The sequence below is a fragment of the Lepus europaeus genome, chromosome 5 (genome assembly GCF_033115175.1).
Source record: "Lepus europaeus isolate LE1 chromosome 5, mLepTim1.pri, whole genome shotgun sequence".
NCBI classification, from domain to species: Eukaryota; Metazoa; Chordata; class Mammalia; order Lagomorpha; family Leporidae; genus Lepus; species Lepus europaeus.
This window is the reverse complement of record NC_084831.1, coordinates 110,978,238-111,000,392: the sequence shown is the minus strand read 5'-3', so window position 1 is coordinate 111,000,392 and position 22,155 is coordinate 110,978,238. Positions and strand designations below refer to the sequence as shown.

General features: G+C 44.1%; 1 protein-coding gene across 1 annotated transcript in view; it reads left to right on the top strand.

Annotated features, from left to right (window-relative positions):
- The window catches only part of VTCN1 (V-set domain containing T cell activation inhibitor 1), a 58,037-nt gene that overhangs the window by 35,305 nt on the left and 577 nt on the right, over positions 1-22,155 (top strand). Inside the window, exons 2-5 of the mRNA XM_062193508.1 lie at positions 342-406; positions 12,947-13,294; positions 14,312-14,590; positions 20,294-20,463. Coding sequence (XP_062049492.1) covers positions 342-406; positions 12,947-13,294; positions 14,312-14,590; positions 20,294-20,418 — 817 coding nt within the window. The 3' untranslated portion in view covers positions 20,419-20,463. The remainder of the gene's footprint in view (positions 1-341; positions 407-12,946; positions 13,295-14,311; positions 14,591-20,293; positions 20,464-22,155) is intronic.

Below are 22,155 nucleotides of genomic sequence, written 5' to 3'. Positions count from 1 at the left end.
CACCCCGTAGCACCTGGCTCTGCAGAGATGTTCTCATCAGTGGTTGTGCATGGTCTTCCCTGATAGAAGAAAGTAAGAATAAGCATCAAAAATAAGAAAGAAAATAAGTAAGTATCGAAGAAAAGGGCCACCCCTTTAACCTACCCCAACGCCCCAGCGAGATGGGGATGCGCTGCGGAGGTTCCTTTCTGAGGAACACATCTCCAGAAGGAGCTTCCGTGGCAGGGAAAGCTGAGCTGCCCTCTGTGGCACATTTTCCTGCACAGGGGACGTGCACCCAGGTCGCAGTGGGCCAAATGGGACGGAGAAGTAATTTGCTGTTTTTCTCTCTCCTTCCGTAGCATTATTAGCATCATCATTATTCTGGCTGGAGCAATCGCACTCATCATTGGCTTTGGAATTTCAGGTATGTGATTTTTTTTTTTTTTTACATTACATGATCCATTCTCCCCTCTCCATTGAACCCGTCAATCGATTGATGTGGAATATAGAAAGAGCACAGGACTCGAACCCACAGAACTGCAGAGTTGAGCACTTGTGCTTCTATTTATTGCACTCTCTTCACCTTAGTCATCTAACTCCTTGGGCCTTCGTTCCATAATTTAATTTTTTAAAAGATTTATCAACTTAATTGAAAGGCAGAGTTATATATAGAGAGAGATGGAGACACACAAAGAGAGAGAGAGAGAGAGAGAGAGAGAGATCTCTGTCTGCTGGTTCATTCTCCAAATGGCTGCAATGACTGGGGCTGGGAGCCTGAAACTGTAAGCCAGGTCACCCACTTGGGTGCAGGAGCCTAAAAACACGGGCCATCCTCCGCTGCTTTCTGAAGTGCATTAGCAGAGAGCTGGATCGGAAGTGGAGCAGCAGACACTTGAACTGACACCCATATGGAATGCTGGGATTGCAGGCAGCAGCTTAACCCACTGTGCCACGGTGTCAGCCCAGCTTCCCCCACTTCAGGTGTTGATCAGTAGTCAATCTGCCTGGCAGGGGTGAAGGTGGCATTGGGCTCCCAAGAAAGTGCTCATCTGAGCCATTCTCTCAGTGGTTGACCTGGGTGGGTGACTTCTTTGCTTGAAGCTCTGAGCGGCGTGCTGAAGAATCGCCAAGTCTTTGCACACAGGTGTCCTAGGCAAAGAGCCCACTGTACCGTGCGGGAAGCAGATGCCATCATGGCGTGGATGGCTGGCTTCCGAATGCAGCGAAGCGACATCCATGGCAGGAAGAGCCTTCCCCTTCCTCTTCTGTGCAGGCCATTTCTCTGAAGTGTCACATCTATTATGGATGCCACCTTAGCTGTGACACCGCATTAGGCCAGCGGCTATCTTCTCTGAGGCGGATTGTTTGCTCCATTTCCCATCAACCATCTGCAGCATCTACTTTAACTCAGTCTGTGCCCAAAGCTTTCCCTCCCTAACATCAGTTTGATAGTCCTGGCCTCCTGTATTCTGTCCCTCTCGCCCAGTACGGATGTGCTGCCACCACATAGTGATCACAAGGCCTAAGCCAAGGAGACTTGCTACACGTGTGTTGGCCTAGACAAGGCATTAACACCCTTTCTCACTTTCTGTATCAAGTAAATATTTTATCTTTTGTCCATTCTTCTTTCTTTTTTAAAGACTTATTTATTTATTTGAAAGTGAGTTAAAGAGAGAGAAGAAGAGACAGACAGACAGACAGAGAGAGAGAGAGCGCGAGCTTCCATCAGCTGGTTCATTCCCCAAATCGTTGCAATGGCCAGGGCTAGGCCAAGCCCAAGCCAGAAGCCAGTAACCCCATCCCGTGTCAGTGGCAGCTGCACAAGTGCTTGGGCCGTCTCCCACTGCCTTCCCAGATGCATTAGCAGGGAGCCAGATCTGAAGTGGAGCAGTCTGAATCCCAACTGACACTCAGATGGGATGCGGGCACCACAGGCTGTGCCACAACACCGCTCCCCTGTGGCAGTTTCTTAAAGCAAGGCAAGAATGAAGCTTGCTGTACCCATTGACTCCTCCTTTTATGGAGATTTCTGTGTATTTCTGATGCTGTTTGATAGCAGTTTAATTGGAGTCAATTCTCTCAAACCCTACCACTGCCTTGTTAACTGAGTTTATGTAATATTCTAAATCCTTTGTTGTCATTTCAACAATGTTCCCAGCATCCTCACCAGGAGCAGGTTCCATCTCAAGAAACCACTTTCCTTGCTCATTCATAGGAAATAATGCCTCATCTTACAATGATTTATCATGAGATGTATTGTGAGATTGTGGCAATGCAGCCACATCTCCAGGTGCCACTTCTAATTCCAGATCTGTTACAATGACGTCTGTTGCTGCTTCCTCCACTGAAACCTGGAGCCCATCAAAGTCATTCATGACCTCTGGGTTCAATTGCTCCCAAACTCCTGTTAGCACTGGTATTTGACCTCCTCCCAGGAATCACAGATGCTCTTAAAGACATCTAGAATGGTGAATGCTTTTCAGAAGGCTTTAAATTTGCTTTGCTCAGACCCATCAAAGGAATAACTGTCTAGAGCAACTATGGCCTTGAAATGCCTTTCTTAACTAATGTGACTTGAAAGTGGAAATTCTTGGTCCATGGGCTGCAGCACAATGGATGTTGTGTTAGCTTCCTTGTACAGCCTCGGTGCTCTTAGGTGACCAGGTACCTTGTCCATGGGCAGTAACATCTGGAAAGGAGTCTTTGTTGTCTTGAGTGTTGGGTCTCCACAGTGGGTTTAAAATACCCTGTGAACCATGCTGTAAACAGATGTGCTGTCACCCAGCTTGTGTCCCCCCTCTATAAAGCGCAGGTAGAGTAGGGCCGTAGGGTTTGGGGAATGGTAAATGAATCAAGTATTCGTACGTGAGTTTGTTTCCAGCTTCACTAGAGTGAATTCTAATAGCCTCTTATAATTCTCAGTGAATTATAAATTCCAAATGAATTATGATGAATTCCAAATTCATTATAATAGCCTTTTATAATTAATTTTATTTTCATTTGCCATTTTAGCTCCTCTAATTTCTAATCTTGCCCCTCCTTAAAGTCATTTTAACAAGGCTGCAGATAGTATTAGCTTTATGAGAGTACTTCAAACTGTTTGTGAAAAAGTGGAATTAAAAGATAGGGGCAGACAGGGCTGGCACTGTGGTGTAGCAGGTAAAGCCGCCACCTGCAGTGCCAGCATCCCATATGGGCGCCAGTTCATGGCCCTGCTGCTCCACTTTCAATCCAGCTCTCTGCTATGGCCTGGAAAAGCAATAGAAGATAGCCCAACTCCTTGGGCCCCTGCACCTGCATGGGAGACCCAGAAGAAGTTCCTAGCTCCTGGCTTCAGATCGGTGCAGCTCTGGCCGTTACGGCCAATTGGGAAGTGAACCAGCGGATGGAAGACCTCTCTGTCTCTGTCTCTGTCTCTCTGTCTCTTTCTCTCTGCCTCTCCTTCTCTCTCTGTGTAACTCTGACTTTCAAATAAATAAATAAATCGTTTAAAAAAAAAAAAAGAAAGAAAGATGGGAGGACATTTGGCCTAGTGGCTAAAATGCCAGTTAGGATGCCCAAGTCCTACATCAGAGTACCTGGGTTCAATACCAGGCTCTGTCCTGTAATTCTAGCTTCCAGCTAATGCAAACCCTAACAGTGGTGATGGCCCCAAGTAGGTGGGTTTCTGCCACCCATGAGGGAGACCTGGATTGAGTTCCTGTTTACTGGCTTCTGTCCCCCAGCCTTTGTGAGCATTTGGGAAGTAAACCAGTGGGCTCTCTTTCTCTGTTTGTTTCTCAAATACATAAATGAAACATTGCTTAAAAGATAATTTTATTTTGGTGCAAAACATTTTAAAGCCATGCATACATGGGGTCTTCAAAAAGTTACTGAAAATGTGTATTATGAAGAAACTGCATGAATTTCAAAGTTCTGCACCAAACTTATCTTTCAATTCCTTTTTTCCAGTTTTTTTCCATTTGAGAGGCAGAGAAAGAGAGACAGACAGAGAAGTCTGCCATCCTTTGGCTTACTGACCAAATGACCCCAGTGGCTGGGCCTGGGCCAGGCCTAAGCCACAAGGTGGCAACTCAGTCCAGGTCTCTCCTGTGGGTGGCAGGAACTTAAGCCAACACCACTCCCTCTCAGGTCTGTATTAGCAGGAAGCTGGGATCAGGAAGAGAGCCAGAACTTGAACCAGGCACTCCAATACGGGGCGCAGGAATCCTCACGACCACACCAAATGCTCACCCCCTCCTCTCAGTTTTTGGAGTACCCTCCTACGGTACTTTCGGTTTATTTCTACTTCCTTTCGTTTGCTTTCCTTTTACTAATTCTTTTATCTTCATTGATGTTCCCTCTTTCTGCTTTGTTTGGCTGTCTTTTAATTCTTTTCTAATATCTTACCTTAAACACGTACTTCACAAAGGAGTGTCTGGCCAGGCTGCCAATAGCTAGCTTTCAGGAGACACTGCCATTCAGTTTCCCAGAGTAACTTAGCGTGTGCGCCTCAGCAGAAGTGCACGAGAGACTCCGTGTCCTCCCAAGCACGGGAAGGTGTGGAATCCGGTGGTTTCTAGTTCCTGATGACTGGGGAAACTGAGTACATTCTTTTTAAAGATTTATTTATTTATTTGAAAGGCAGAGTTACAGAAAGAGAGCAGGAGTATAGTGAGAGAGAGAGAGAGAGAGGGAGAGAGTGGGAGAGAGAGAGAGCTCCCATCTTCTGGTTCACTCCCAGATGGCTGCAACTGTCAGGGCTGGGCCAGGCCAGAGCCAGGAATCTAGAACTTTATCTGGGTCTCTTATACGGGTGACAGGGGCCAAGCACTAGGGCTATTATTCACTGCCCTCCCAAGCTCATTAGCAGGGAGCTAGATCAGAAGTGGAGCAGCTGGGATTTGAACTGGTGCTCATATGAGATGCCAGCGTCCCAGGTGGTGGCTTAACCTACTGTGCTGCAACGCTGACCTCAACTAAGTACATTTTCCTATTAGAAACACAAGGTTGAGTGACAAAGCCAGCACAAAAGAGTAAATTCTGCATGAGACCATGTATGTACAACTTAAAAACAAGTGAATGGGAGTTAGAAATGTGCCAGGGGATTCCAACACAATCCCATCAAGATGGCATGTACCAATGCCATCGCACTAGTCCAAGTGATCAATTTCAGCTCACAATTGATAGCTCTGATAGGTCTAAGAGTCAAAGAGATCACACAAACAAGACAAGTATCTGCTAATACTAACTGATAGAATCAAAAAGGGAGAGAAAGATCCAACATGGGAAGTGGGATACACAGCAGACTCATAGGATGGCAGATGTCCTAAACAACACTCTGGCCTCAGAATCAGCCCTCAAGGCATTCGGATCTGGCTGAAGAGCCCATGAGAGTATAGCAGGCATGGAAAGCCAAGATATCATGGAAAAAAAAAAAAAGACCTAAATGAATGATCTCTGTGAGTGAGATCCCAGTGGAAAGAACAGGGCCATCAAAGAAGGAGGTACCCTTCTCCGAAGGGAGGAGAGAACTTCCACTTTGACTATGACCCTATCGGAATAAGATCAAAGTCAGCGAACTCTAAAGGCTTCCATAGCCCTGGCAACTCATGACTAGGGAGATTACTGACGCCATGAACAGGAGTGTCAAATTGTTAAATCAGCAACAGGAGTCACTGTGTACTTACACCCCATGTGGGATCTGTCCCTAATGTGTCGTCTAAAGCCAAGTGATGCTATAACTAGTACTGAAACAGTATTTTTATACTTTGCGTTTCTGTGTGGGCACAAACTGATGAGGTCTTTACTAATTATATACTGAAGTGATCTTCTGTATATAAAGAGAATTGGAAATGAAAAAAAAAAACAACCTGGTGTTAAAATGGAAATGGCATAGAAAATTAATTAATTTGAAAAAAAATTATGTAGGATCTATGTCTTTAATGTGCTGTACATTGCTATTTAATGCTATAATTAGTAATCCAATGGTAGTTTTTTCACTTTATGTTGCTATATGGGCAAAATGTTGAAATCTTTACCTAATATATACTAAACTGATCTTCTGTATACAAAGAGAATTGAAAATGAATCTTTACATGAATGGAAGGGGAAAGGGAGCAGGAAAGGGGAGGGTTGCGGGCGGGAGGGAAGTTATGGGAGGGGGGAAGCCATTGTAACCCATAAGCTATACTTTGGAAATTTATATTCATTAAATAAAAGTTTAATAAAAAAAAAAGTGAATGGGGACAGGTGCTTGACCTATTGGTTAAGACACTGCTTGGGATGTCTGCATCCCATATTGGAGTACCTGGGTTCAAGTCCTGGCTCCACTCCCAATTCCAGCTTCCTGCTAATACGCATTGTGGGAGGCAGCAATGATGGACCAAGTACTTGGGTCCTTGCCACCCACTTGGGAAACCCAGATTGAATTCCTGGCTCCTAGCTTCAGCCTGGCCCAGCCCGGGCTATTGCAGTTATTTGGGAAGTGAACCAGCAGATAAAAGATCTCTCTCTCTCTCTCTCTCTCTCTCTCTGCCTTTCAAATAAATAAATAAATAGGAATTTTTAAAAATATGCCAATAAACCTGTGTTGTTAAAAGGTAGAATAATGGTTATGACCCCTGGGGAAGGGTGAGGGGTAGGAATGAGGAAGGGATGAGGGAACTCGGAGGGAGGGACTATTCCATTTCTTGGTGTAGGTTGTGGCTTCATGGGGTGAAGTTATGAGAACTCTTCAGGTTGTACAGTTAGCATGAGTGGATTTTTATGCATGTATGTTGTACTTCAGTACGGGCATATATAAAGATATATTCAGAAACATATTTGTGCATGTACAAATACGTATTTTTATAAGAAAATAAAATATTGACCAAGAAAACAAGTGTTTTGGAATAACTTTTGAAGATATTAATTCTGGGGCCAGCACTGTGGTGCAGTGAGTTAAGCTGCCATCTGCAGAGCTGGCATCCCATATAGGCGCCAGTTTGAGTCCTGGCTGCTCCACTTCCGATCCAACTCCCAGCTAATGCACCTGGGAAAGCAGTGGAAGATGGTCCAGGTTCTTGGGCCCCTGCACCCACATAGGGGATCCAGAAGAGTCTCCTGGCTTTGGATTGGCCCAGCTCTGGCCCTTGTAGCCATTTGAGGAGTGAACCAACAGATGAAAGACCTCTTTCTCTCTAACTCTGCATCTCAAATAAATAAATAAATCTTTAAAAAAAGATATTAATGCTAAGGCACATTTTGATACTTTCCTCTCTAAGGTTTAACTCTTTCTCAACTATAATTTAATTTCTTCCTTATCATACATCACCCTGAATTATTACGTCCTCGTATTTGACCTTTAATCCAAATCTCATCTCGATGGCTAACCTTTTTGGGCCTAGGGCTAACAGACTTGAGATCAGAATCCTTAGAAAAAGTTGCTTCTCTTTTGATTGTTAGTAGCCTTGACTACCCTGGCAGGAATTTTCACATTGTAGCAGCTTCCCTATGTTACTTACATCTTTTCCAGTTGCTATAGCAACCTCAAGCATGGCTAGCGACCTCAAGTCCTGAGCTCACTTCCTCAAATGCAGAGGGCACTCGTTAAGTGTTTTTCAAATGAATGAAAGGAGGGATGCATGGAGTTGTGAATAAACAGATTGCAGTTACAATCTACTCAACACAGAACTATCAATGATTTAAAACTCTATCACCAACAAAGAGCTCTTCTGCCTCCTTCCAGTTTCACAGGGTGAAAGCTATTTATTTTGGATAAAATGGGCTGTTTATTAATTTAATACCACTTAGTTGGATATTTTAATTGCCTCTATTAAAGGATCAAAACCTTTACAAGAGAGCAATTATCACACTTAAATTCAATAAAATGTTAGCTGGTTTAATATACAAAACATTGAAATTAAGCAAGTATCATTTAAGTAGATGGTGATAATGATGATACCTTCTGAATTCCCTCTTCGTGTACCTCACTGTTCTGTGACTGCATCTATTATATGCACATATGCCATACAACAAATAGGAGGTAGATAGTGTTATTGTGCCTGGATGATACACTTGTGTAAAGTCAAACACAGCAAGCAAGTATGATTGTGCCTTGAGTCCTAGGAATTTGTTCCTAAAACCTACACTCCCTATACCAAGATAATATTCACTCGGAGTCACGGCTGAGAACAGTGTTCCCTGGTTTGCCCTGCAGGCATTATTCCTGAGACCACAGCTTATAACGTGTTTAAAATATTCCCAAATACAGAAAAAAAGGTATTTTCTTCATGATTCTCTTAATATTATATTTGCTACCTCTCATAGCCATTCAATTCCAAATATGGACCCCATAGAACATGAGATGCATTTGAAATTAATTGTTCAGAAGAGAGGTTGAGGAGCTCCCCTGGCCCCTGGTTAGAGGACAGCCATTGTGGATGATCCCTTGAGAAGGAAGATGTAGCAGAAAGGCCCCCAACTGACTTGGGCCACTCCCTGGGAGACTCTGAACAGCTCTGTAGTGTGGAAGAGCTGAAGGATCAGAGACACTCCAGTCTCAGGTCTGATGCTTCCTGGGTGTCCTTTGGTATCATTCATGGATTCATACTGAAGGCAGGGAGTTCAGGGCAGGAAGCCACAGGGCACTGTCCCCTAATCCTCTCCATCTGGACACCGGACAAGCCTGCCTGTGCTTAGACACCAAAACAGGAGCATTGCTCAAACTGTGAAAAGTATTGATATTACAAACAAACAAACGTAGTCATTTGAGAAAAGTAACTGCTATTGACCTTACACTTGTGTGCTAGAGTGTAACTGATTTTATTTTTAAATGAAGTGGGCTGACTGTATATCTCAATCTAGCCCCAAGTGTCAGCAAAATGTGATAAAAAGAGCATAGGCTTAGTGCCGACAAGGCTGGTGTGATCCTGGCTCCACTACTTGCTAGGTACAGGGCGTTAGGCAAACCAACCTCTTTATCCTCATTCTTCATACTCATAAAGTGAGAGCCAATCAAATAGCACGCACTGCGTGTGAAAGCAGAGCTGCTCTGAGTTCAGCTTGCTCCCCTTTGACACCCCACCCCGCTTTCTTCACGCACAGACACCAGAACTGTGATCATCCCTAGAGGCCAATGAAGCACTTAAAATCTGTGGCTGTCTCATAGAATCCCGGATCAATTGATAGCTGCCTGTAACCCATCTGCACGGGTTCCTTTCATGCTCAGGCCCATCAGACCACACAAGAGGCTCTGGGGGTTAGCTGGTCTGGAGTCCTCTGACAGGCAGAGTTAGAGAGAAAGGTCTTCCTTCCATTGGCTCGCCTCCCAAATGGCCACTATGGCAGGTGCGCTGTGCCGATCCGAAGCCAGGAGCCAGGTACTTCCTCCTGGTCTCCCATGCGGGTGCAGGGCCCAAGCACTTGGGCCATCCTCCACTGCACTCCAGGGCCACAGCAGAGAGCTGGACTGGAAGAGGAGCAACCGGGACAGAATCTGGCACCCTGACCGGGACTAGAACCCGGGGTGCCAGTGCCGCAGGTAGAGGATTAGCCTAGTGTGCTGTGGCGCTGGCCTATAATGCTCTTTGAGCCAACATTTGTTTGCAGGTTGGAATATAGATTTATTCTTTTGTTGTTATTTATTTTATTTATTTAAAAGGCAGAGTTACAGAGAGAGAGAGAGATCTTTCACGCACTGGTTCACTCACCAAATGGCCAAAATGTCTGGTTGAGGATGGCATTGGCCTATGCCAGGAGCCAGGAAGTCCATCCAGGTCTCCCATGTGGGTGGCAGCAGCCCAAGCACTTGGGCCATTTTCTGCTGCTTTCCCACATTAGCAGGGAGCTGGATCGGAAGCAGAGCAGCCAGGACTCAAACCGGTGCTGCAATATGGGATGCTGGTGTCACAGGCAGTGGTTCAACACCGTGCACCACAACACCAGCTCCAAAGTTACTGTTGTGAGAAATAATAGTTACATGTTGTTGCTTGTAAATTAAATTACGTTTTGTCACTTTTAATTCTCACTGATTCACTTAACAAATGAGTATTGACTGACTACGTTCTGGTTGCAGAGCAACAGCAAGGTACTCATGGTCTCAGATCTCCCTGGCTTTTATTCCTCCTCCGAACTTGATATGTGGAGGGAGGAGGATTTAATTGACATTACACTCATTCCATCTGCCACATCATCAATGCAACCTTAAATGACTAGAACCGGCTGCAGGTCCCTGGGGCACTCCACAGCTGCCTTCTTTTAACCATTAAAGTCTCTAGGAGATATTTCAATGGATTCCCTACCTATGGGCTCAAGGCCAACACTTTCAAATTAACTCAGTGACACAATTACTGAACTAAAATCTGTCATTACCATTTCATTCTCTCCATATAGTATGCTAATCATGTATTTTTTTCTGAAAAGTAATTTCTCAATTCAACTTCAATGGCACTTTATAAACTATAATCAAGTCTACTCTTGCTCTAATGCAGTTACATTTTCTCCATGATTTTATTGAGAATCTCTGTGTATTTTTATTGCCGCCTTCTTCACTGGCTCTCATTTCTCCAAAATTTAGATGTGGTAATTCTGCCAAATGTTCCTTACTCCTACAACCATTGTGAATAGGTTATCTCAAACAGTGCTTTGACTTTCCTGATTTCCATTTATCCATTCATTTATTCATGCACTCAGTAAATCGTGTTTTTCCTTTAGGAACATAGCACTTGCCATTGTAAGACTTAAGGTATGATTAAGACGATCTCTGCCCTTGAAAAACTTGCAAATTACTGCCAGATCTGGACTAGAGACAAGGTAGAGGGAGACAGCTGCTATAATTAAGGCCAAAGAAAGTGTTGAAGAAGAATAAAGAGAGAATCTACAAATTTTTTTTGGTAGATTAAAAGAAGATTTCTTGGGAGGGCTGCCATCTGAGCAGACTCAAATCTAAGTAGAATTTGGAGAAAGGAGAGGAGGGCACTATGAAATGTTGATGCAAGATGAGCGGGGAGCGTACTTGAATGACTCATGCCAGCCGGGGAGGCCCTGGATATGGGTCTGTCAAATGAAAATCATTGAAATGCAAACTGAATCCTTAAAGCATTGTTCAAGAAGATGCCTGGACAGGAGGTGGGGGTGTAGTGCATTCATATTAGGCAGCACAAACTTCAAACTGTCCTCTCTCATAATTTCTCTCTCAGTTTCCCACGTGAATGGCCACGCATGGCAGCAGCTCCCGAAGTCTCTCGTCCCACTTTCTCAAGCCTCCAAAACATCCTCCCACCCTGATCCACGCACATAGTTTTGCTTCCTCTGCCTCTTCTGCTGCTTTAATTTTTCTCCCGTCAAAAACCCTCTGTTCTTTCTAGTGAAAATAAATCTAGCTTAGCTTTTACAATTCAGTCACCCAATCATTACCCTCATCTACTTTATGAAGATTTTGCAGGCAACTAGACAATTCCAAATCTAATGGACTGGAAGAAGAGAAGAGCCAAGGACATCCCTACATTCATAATATTTATTTCTGACATCTGGAAAGACAATGTTTGCTTTGTTTAGAGAGATGACAGATTATCAAGGGCAGAAAATCAACAAATCATTTGATAGAAACAGACAGAATGGATTATGAAAGGATCAAGTGGGAAATGAGGCTGCCAAGGTAGCAACAAGTCTCCGTGGAGCATTTACTATATGGTAGGCAGTGTTTGGTTCTGATGACCATGCTAGCAAATGGGAAAGTCATCTCACAGCCCTGAAGAACCATGGAAGATTGGCCATTAGAGAACAGACATGTTACGAATGCACTGTAATAAGGTCTACCTGTCAGATTAACGCGTGTAAAAGGGATCAGATGGAGGCAAAGGTGAAAGACAGGAATACCAATAAGGAAACTGAGAAGTGCTCAGGACACATCATGCTGGGCTTTCACGTCTATAAGGCAGAGAGGCTTGTGCAGGCCATTTTAATGTCAGGTGTTTGCTTAAAGGACATGCAGAGTGAGACAAGAACTAGACCTGAGCACACTCAGGATCCGAGCCAGCTCTTGGCGTGGAGAACTCCCCCCATCTTCCTCTTTCATGATCTCTCTCTCCCACACTTCTCTGTCTGCTCCACTGCTCCATGGCCATCCTCTCCTTAGCTTCACATCCAGATCACAGAAGAAGTCTCTCAGGAATACTCAGTAAATTAAAGGCGTCCTGATCCACCTCCAGTGCACAAAGAACAGCTGGTGGATCTTTCCCTGACTGGGCTATAACCCAGGAAAGTGAAGAAAATGCAGTTGTGTACAGCTGGTCCCATAATTAATATTTCTCCTGGTAATATGTTCAGAAAGGAGGGTGTAGCCTCTACCGTGAGCAAAAATCAACAAAATTCATGCTATTCTCCACTATGCCATAGCTAGAATTGTAACCTTGAGCAAATTCCTGGTATTCTCCATGCCTTATTTTCTTCATCATTCAAGTGGAGAAAAAAGTAGCAACATTTATAGTTTAACATTGTGCATAGTTACTAGCTTCATTCAGTTAACATGTGGTTTCACTTCTGTGCCACTTCTGGTTAAGTAAGACTAACAATACCTTACATGTGTAATTACAGTTTGCAAGTCAAGTTCACTTCCACTTGACTTACTCCTCACAAGAGCCCCTTCAGGTAGGTAAGACAGATATTTTTGCCTCTATTTTTCTGAAGCCCAGAAAGGTAACATGACTTATGCAGGATGACATAGCTATAAAGTGACAAAGCCAAGATTTGAATTCTCATCTTTCAACCTCAAGGTTTAGGTTTCTTGGTCTAACCAAAGCGAAGGTGAAGGGCAGATCAATGTAGATAACACGATTGTTGTCTTCCTTCTCTTCAATTCTTGTTGTCTTTTTTGAAATGCCTCACCTGTGCTTCTGTTTCTAAGTTATCCTAAAAGTCTCCATTTGGCTTTTACCAATGAATGGTTTGGTTGTAGAAGTCCCAAGTCTGCCCTTGGCATTGACTCTTGCTTCTTGAATTTCAGGGAGACACTCCATCACAGTCACGACTCTCACCTCGGCCGGGAACATTGGTGAGGATGGAATCCTGAGCTGTACTTTTGAACCCGACATCAGGCTTTCTGATATTGTGATCCAGTGGCTGAAGGAAGGTGTTGTAGGCTTGGTCCATGAGTTCAAAGAAGGCAAAGATGACCTGTCAGACCAGGATGAAATGTTCCGAGGCCGGACAGCAGTGTTTACAGATCAAGTGATAGTTGGCAATGCCTCTTTGAGGCTGAAAAATGTGCAACTCACAGATGCTGGCACCTACAAGTGTTACATCATCACTTCTAAAGGCAAAGGGAATGCCAACCTTGAGTATAAAACTGGAGGTGAGTTCCTTTCAAGGGAAGGGAAAGAACGTACCGAAAGATATTTGAGGCAAAAGAGCAGGAGTTGCTAATGAAATATGTTGAGTTCATGAAAGACCAGTATCAGGCAAAGACCTTTGCAATTCTGTAAGCAGCCATCTTGCTGTTGATGCCCAAGATCCACTTCAACTCCAAAAGTAGTCTGCCATCATGTTAAGACGTAAAATCTGTTGTTCTAGTTTATCGCCACTTCAAAACTTATGCGTGTGTTCTTCACAGATATTTTACCGAAATAAATGTAGTCTCTTTTATGGTAGCACCTGGTGCTACTAGTAAGGAAAGCCTATCTGGGCTGGAACGTTGCTATGCCAAGGAGGCCCGGGCCCAAGTCTGTGACCAGAATCCCCAGACCCTGAGCCAATCCAGTGTAATCCATTCCAGAAGTTCCCAGGGAACTAGCCAAAGCAGCCTTGTCCTGTGAACTCATGAATACCTCTCCACCATGAAATCTACCCTTCCTTGCCAACGTAGCTTAACACATGTTTTCTGAATTTACATCTCTGTGTGTAAATTCTATGTATGGAATTTCTGTGGGTGACAGGAGAATGCCATTTGTTTCTTTCTTCTTCCTCTCCCTCTTCACCCTAAATTTATCCACCAGGCAGAAAAGTACATAAAATCTGAAAGACTTCGCAGGTTCCTAAGAAAATGCTCAATTTCCCTGAGGGATAAGCTTTTTTTTATGATCATGGGACCTTCTCTTACTTAGAGAAAGTGATCTGTTGTAGCAATAATATACCTAGAACTTAAATACTTGGAGTTTGTGATTCTGGTCAAAGGGTTGTGATGCATAGCAATAAGCAAATCATTGTTCGTGTCTACAACACAATGGACTTTACACAGATTCCTCCCCAGGGAGGTACTGAGTCACTTCGAATGGTGAAAATGATTGTGTTTTTTAAGACCTAGCACTTCAAATGCTATCTTGTCTTAGCTGTCTGACCTTGACATCTGCCCTTTTGACTTCTGACCTTGCAGCCTTCAGCATGCCAGAGGTAAATGTGGACTACAATGCCAGTTCAGAGAGCTTGCGATGTGAGGCTCCTCGCTGGTTCCCCCAGCCCACAGTGGTCTGGGCGTCCCAAGTTGACCAGGGTGCCAACTTCTCAGAAGTTTCCAACACTAGCTTTGAGCTGAACTCGGAGAATGTGACAATGAAGGTTGTGTCTGTGCTCTACAATGTCACAGTCAACAACACGTACTCCTGTATGATTGAAAATGACATCGCCAAAGCCACTGGGGATATCAAAGTCACAGGTGGGTCCCTCCAGGTTTTTCTGTATGGCTTTATTAAGGGGAGAGAATATCAAGGTCCAGTGCCTTTGAGAAACATGTTACGTCCCAACACCAGGGCACAAAAACCTCAGGACTCCTCTTCCCTGAGACCTGAGTCACAATTCCAGCTCAGGCTGCATTACCTAAGAGCAAGCCAATCACAAAACAACATCCATGGCACAAAGGTCAGCCACGGCGATTAGGTTTCATCTCTGGCACCTTCTCACCGACGGGTTTCCTGGAAAGCAGTGTTTAGGATCCCGAGTCTCTTTCTAACTCCCTGGTACCACTTTTGTGTAACAGTGGAGAAATGATGATTACTTGACATATTTGATATATTCAGTCGCCATATCCTAAGCCTTACGCTACCATCCTATGGCTTGGCTCTAACCTGCCTTTGAGAAGGTTTTGAATCTGAAGATTAAAGGTCTGGACTCTGACTTTATTCAACCGTCCTGGAACTGACTTGTGATCCCACTAACACTGGCCCCAGACGAATGTGAATGCTCTACATGGAGCTGCTTTCCCAGCACTCTGCTGAGAACTGGCTGAGAGGGCCCACCACCCTAGTTTGCCCACAGTGTGCTACTACATACAAAACCTAAGGTTGAGCTAGAGTCAAGAAAATGCATAGACCAAATTCTGACCTTTTTTAAAAAAAAATATTTTATTTATTTGAAAGACAGAGTTACAGAGAGAGAGGTAGAGACAAAGAGGTCTTCCATCCGCTGGTTCACTCCCCAGATGGCTGCAATGGCCGGAGCTGTGCCGATCCGAAGCCAGGAACCAGGAGCTTCCTTCGGGTCTCCCACGCAGGTGCAGGGGCTTTCCTACTACTTTCCCATCTTCTACTGCTTTCCCAGGCCATAGCAGAGAGCTGGATCGGAAGTGGAGCAGCCGGGACTGGAACCGGTGCCCATATGGGATGCTGGCGCTTCAGGCCAGGGTTTTAACCCACTGTGCCACAGCACCAGGCCCTGAATTGTGACTTTTCGGATCATCTGTCTTGGGGCTAAACAGAATTCAAATTGTAGAGGAAGGAATATACAAGGAGAGGTGCTTTCTATATCAAGGTCAGAGCTAGGCAGAAATTATCCTGCACACTCTAAGTGCCCCATACATGTTTGCTGAATTTGAATAAATCATATCCTTACCAGCTTATATTTGCAATTTAAAATTATGTGAAAACCTATAGAATGAGAGAATATATTTATAAACAATATACCTAATAAGGGTTCAATATCCAGAATATATAATGAGCTCCTACACTTAGCAAAACAGTCCAATTTTAAAATGAGCAAGGGACTTGAATAGACATTTTCCTGAAGATAATGCACCAGCATTATCCAAAGGTAATGTAAAAAGCACACGAAAACACGCTCAACATCACAAATCATCAGAAAAATGCAAATCAAGACCACCACAATGGGATATCATTTCACATTCATTAGGATGGTTACTATCAAAAACAAAGCTAAAACAAAACCAAGAAAATAACAAGAATAAAATAATAAGAGTATAGAGAAAGTGGGACCCACATGCACTGTTGGTGGGATTCTAAAGCAGTGCAACTGTTATCAAAATAGAATCGGAGGTTCTCAAAAATTAAAAATAGAACTACTCTATAATCTAGCAATCCTACTTCTGCATACATATCCAAAAGAATTAAAAGGAGAGTCTCACAGATATTTTCACATCCATGTTGGTAACAGCACTATTCACAATAGTCAAGAGCTAGAAGCAACCCCAAAATATACACTGACAGATTACTGAATAAACAAAATGTGATATATACATAAATACATATGCATAGTATATGCAAAATTATTCAGGCTTTAAAAAGGAAGGAAATCCTGTCACATGCTACAACATGGGTGAACATTTAGGACATTATGCTAAGTGACATAAGCCAATCACAAAAAGCCAGACACTGTATAAGTCTATGAAAATGAGGCATCTAAAGTAGTCAGAGTCACAGAAACAGAAAATAGAATGGTGGATACCAGGTGGGATGATGAGGATGGAGGCGGACAGAATGGCTGTTTAATTTGCAAGATGAAAACATTCTGGATATTGGTTATACAACAATGTGAATATACTTAACACTACTGAACTGTACACTTAAAGATGGCTCAAGTTATAAATTTAATGCTATGAGTTTTTACTTCAATTTTTTAAACCATTATATATGGTTTAAAGCACACACACACACAAGAGATAAATCTATTGAGGGACAAATTGGTGACTGTCTTGGTTAGGGAGCTCTTAGTTGCCTATAACAGAAAATCAATTCAAATAAACTGAAAGGGGTATTTATGGAAAAGATACTATATTTCATGAAATCAAAAATACTGACTTCAGAAACAGGTGGAATCAGGAATTTCCGTCCCTGTGAGTTTGTCTCTGATTTCCACACTACACTCTCTGTACTTGCTTATGCTAGTGTATATGGCAAGATGCGGATGCCAAAGCTCCTAAATTTAAAGAAATGACTTTCTCGCTGGAGATTCACCAAACTGACCTCAATCCATCAGTCCCATTCTGCATTCCCAAGAAGGACTTTGACTGGCTCAGTGTGGGTCATGTGACCATACCTAGACCAATGAGGCAGTGTTTGGTGGAAGTTCTGCTCAGTAGAAAAGTGGGGTGGGGGAGTGAACCATTGATTGTTACAACAATGATTGCTGGCAACAGTATCTCAGTCCAGATATTGTGGAAAAGCTCCAAACTGTATACCTAATGCCTAGTAGAAAGGCAATAATTAAATATCTATATATGTATATATACTTACATACATACACACACACACATAGAAATTGAGAACACCTTTTATTCAGTAAATAGATTTTTCCCCTTACATTCTAATTCCAAGTGTCTGTATTAGGATTAAATACAACTTTTGGAAGCTCAAAATTAAGAAAACAATAAAATTCCTTTTTTTTTTTTTTTTTTTTTTTTGATGGGCAGAGTTAGACAGTGAGAGAGACAGAGAGAAAGGTCTTCTTTCCGTTGGTTCATCCCCCAAATGGCCACTACGGCCAGCGCGCTGCGCCAATCCGAAGCCAGGAACCAGGTGCTTCCTCCTGGTCTCCCATGCTGGTGCAGGTCTCAAGGACTTGGGCCATCCTCCACTGCACTCCTGGGCCATAGCAGAGAGCTGGACTGGAAGAGGAGCAACCGGGACAGAATCCGGCGCCCCAACTGGGATTAGAATCCGGTGTGCATGTGCCGCAGGTGGAGGATTAGCCTAGTGAGCCGTGGCGCCGGCCTTAAAATTCCTTCTTGACATGTAAAAAGTTGGTGCTCCATATGTGGTTTATTTTTTCTTTTTTTGTTTTTTGTAAAAATTATTTATTTATTTATTTGAGAGACTGAGTTACAGAGAGAGGTACAGAAAGGTCTTCCATCCACTGGTTCACTCCCCAAATGACCACAATGGCCAGTGCTAAGCCAATCTGAAGCCAGGAGCCAAGAGCTAGGAGCTTCTTCTGGGTCTTGCACATGCTTGGGCCACCTTGTACTGCTTTCCCAGGCCATAGCAGAGAGCTGGATTGGAAGAGGAGCAGCTGGGACAGGAACTGGTGCCCATATGGGATCCCGGTGCCACAGACAGAGGCTTACCCTATAGCACTGCAGTGCCGGCCCCTTCTTCTTCTTCTTCTTTTTTTTTTTTTTTTTTTTTTTTGAAGATTTATTTATTTGTAAGGCAGTTACAGAGAGAAAGAGATGGAGACACATACACAGAGAAAGAGAGAAGTCTTCCATCTACTGATTCACTCCCAAAATGGCCATGACAGGGCTGGGCCAGGCTGAAGCCAGGAGCCAGGAGCCAGGAGCTTCTTCCAGGTCTCCCACATTGGTGCAGGGACCCAAGCACTTGGGCCATCCACTGCTTTTCCCAGGCCATCAGCGGGGAACTGAATCGGAAGTGGAGCAGCCAGGACACAAACCGGCACCTATATGGTGTAATAGTGTTGCAGGTGGTAGCTTTATCCACTATGCCACAATGCCAACACCTCTGCACATATTTTTAAAAAGTTGAATAGGACCATGGGAATCACTTCCTATGTTCTCTGAGTACACTACTAATTCAGGTCATTTTTTTAAAGTTTCTATTGCATGCCAGGTATGTTCACAGTTATCCCTCAGGAGAGACTGATAAGACTCGCACAAGTATCATAAGAAAAGTTCACCACAGTGTAGACATGGTACCCACTGGAAAAAGCTCATAATCATGATTGTAGAGGATCAGTGGGTTGTGTAGGTAAGACAGAGATCAAGTTGGGTGATAAAGGAGAAGAAAAACTATTTTGATAGACTAGGAAGCCAAGAAGTCAAGAGCCTATGGCAATGTTCCAGGGAAGAAATTATGAGTGTATTAATTGGGGCACCAGCAGTGGGAAAGCAGAGGGAATCAAATTACTTGAGCAAAAAAACTGTGTAAGTATTGATGATGTGTTTATATATAAATATGTGTGAAGGTCAATAGAAATAAGTCAAAATGACTTTGATGTTTCTACCCAGGATGCTTAGGAGGTTGGAAATGCTACCACGAAGGAAGTACGCATTTTTCTCTGCTCCTCCAAGTTGTCAGTTTTTCAGGGGTAGAATCTGCCAGGAGGAAAGCTTCCCTAGTTCCTTTTCGGCTCCCACTGGGGAAGTCTGGGCTGCAGCCCACTTATAAAGTTTCATCTTTTGTTATCAGATTTTTTTCAGCAAAGTTATATTTTGGTCTCTGGCTGCCTTACTCTTTCTGTCCTTGTCTTTAATTGGTTCAGTGCTAAGCTGGGAAAAGAGGGTGCTATTTACTGGACACCTTTGAACCTCAACAGTAGACACTCAAAACAGTTGGTGAATCATTATGTTTTTAACCAACATATTTAGTGGCAACTGTAAATCCAGAAGTGCGACTCAAGATGGAGTTCAAACCAGGGAAGTAGATTTGGAAATGATCAGGATGGAAGTGATAGTCATTAGGCTGAACTGAGATTACTATTGTTTTTATAGCTAATACATCAGTGCTCACTCTGTGCCAGCCACTAACCCAAGTGCTTTTCATGCACTTATTAAGCCTTATTTTAAACATCCTATGATGTAGGTTATTATTATTTTAGCCCTATTTTATATATAAAGAAACTGGAGCCAATTACATATTAACTTGCCTAGAGTTACATAACTAATCAATGACAGAACCAAAATGAACTAAATGAGATCAGATTGTCTAAGGAGAAAACAGAGTAAAAGAAGAGTAATTTTATGACTTCACTTCTACCTTCCTCTACTTCAAAATGAACACCATTCTTCCTCATTACGTTATAGTGGTGCGATGAAAGCCAGTGACAAAGAACCAGTAAAGGCCACAGCCTGGAGGAAAGACGTGCCTGAAACTAAGACCTGGCCATGGCTGCGTGCCTAGCTCATTCTTCCTTGGCTAACCTCTAACAGCCTCGTTGCTGGTATAGGTTTCCATTTGGCTGAGTGCTTACTGAAGGGGGACCATGGCATGGAACTCCTTTGAAGAGAGGGAGAGCTCTGTGTAAGCCAGTCAGAGGAACGTGGAGGGAGGGGTACAACAGCGCCTGTGTGGGGAACCCTTGCTCTGGCCTGTTCTTTGCTAGGCAGGCGCCTGAAGACGACGTCCAGCTTCTCTTACGGGACCTTCAACGTTCTTCTCTCCCTTTACAGACTCTGAGATCAAAAGGCGGAGTAGCCTGCAGCTGCTCAACTCGAGGGCTGCCCCGAGTGTCTCCCCTCTCTCTGCCGTCGGCTGGCTGCTCCTGCCCCTCTCCTCTTACGTGATGCTGAAATAATGTGCCCTGGCCGTACATAGGCATGCAAAGCCACTGGGGCCACAGGTGAGATGAATCACGAACGGCAGGGGAGATTGGGTCTGGCTGTGCTTGTGTTCCCAACAAGAGTCAGAGAGAAAACAACACCGCACAATGCAATGTTTGTGTCCACTGAAACACCTCTTCGTTGACAGAGTCATCAGTGAAGGCAAAAGTATCTTATTGAAGAGAAAGAGGAGTTGATCCCTAATTACCCCAAATTCCACTATTACCTATAAAGCATAACGATGTAATTACTCACACAAGTGACCTCGCCTCCACCGCTCCCCCGGGGACGGGAGAGTGGGCAGATGACTCGCCAACGAGGCCTCCTACGGAGATTTCTCCTTCTCACTGCAGTCCTTGGGTTCCAATTACTGCTAGGACATTTCCTTCAGAATGTTCCCCAGTGTGTGGAATTTGTGTATGAGCCAGCACTGCCACATGACTCACTGGTTACCCACCAGCCCCTAGGCTCACGGCTTTCGAGCTAATTGTGTGCCTCCTCTCCTTCCTGTCAATTTATTACCAGCCCCTAGCACATTTCCCCCTGTCATCTCTCAGACTGATCCTAATCCTGTCTCCATTATCTCACACCCAAACTAGTTCTCAAGCCTTGTACTCGCTGCTCCCCTTTCCTGCTGCAGCAGATGCGAAGCAAGGTGTTGGGAGGAAAGTCTTCCCGCACTGTTTTCATCACAGGAACCCTTGGCGGTGGAACGTACCCTGACTCTGGGGCACCGCTGGATGTCAGCTCTGCGGTCACAGCCCTCCAACAACTGCGCTCTCTGAGCATCCTCCTCCCTTCAAACACCTGCTAGTGCTCCCGGCCTTCCTCCCTCTGCCCCTGCCCCTTCCCAGAAATCTCTACCTCTAGAGCAACCCACCCGTACTACTTCCTCTGTCCACTGCAGGAAAGCACACCCCAGCTCCTGTGCCCCTTTGCCGGCGGTCCTTGGATTTGCCATCCCTGTGCCATGCATGTATCATTGAGCTTATGCTCGCTAAGTCATACTCCATTCTTTACCTAGAGTGTTCAGTCCCCAGGGCAGGCAAAGATCTGATCGGCTTCTTTTCATTCTTCCTCTTGTTCCCCATGTGCTTATTACAATGCAGGGCCTGGAGTCAATTCTTCAGAAGGAAACTCACCAGTTGTCCTCATTTCCCACCCTCCACCACCGCCAGTGCAGGGAGGTTTCCCTGAGGGCCGTGTCCTTTGGCGATTTTACCAGCAGAAGGAACCCTTTTTTTCCCCCTTGATTTCTCACAGCACTGCAAAAGAGTTTTTAATAACCTACAACTTGACAACAGGACCTACAAAGTACAGCTTAGCTTATTGTCTACATTTTTCCCCTAAAAGCAATCATTTGCAGCCTTTTTATATTAAAAAAAAAAAAAAGCCATGACATAGATACACTGGGAGATGTTCACAGTCGGCGTCCCTGGGTGACATATTGTGGGCCAGTCAGCTGCAGCCTCACCTCTTTCTCTCTAGAACCAGAGGAACAGCCTTCAATCAGATATTTTTTAAAGATTTATTTGTATTTATTTGAAAGGCAGAGTTATGGGGTGGGAGGAGGAGGAGATCTTCCATTTACTGGTTCACTCCCCAAATGGCATCAACAGCCAGGGCTGGACCAGGCCGAAGTCAAGAGCCAGGAGCTTCACCTGGGTCTCCCATGTGAGTACAGGGGCCCAAGTACTTGGGCCATCTTCTGC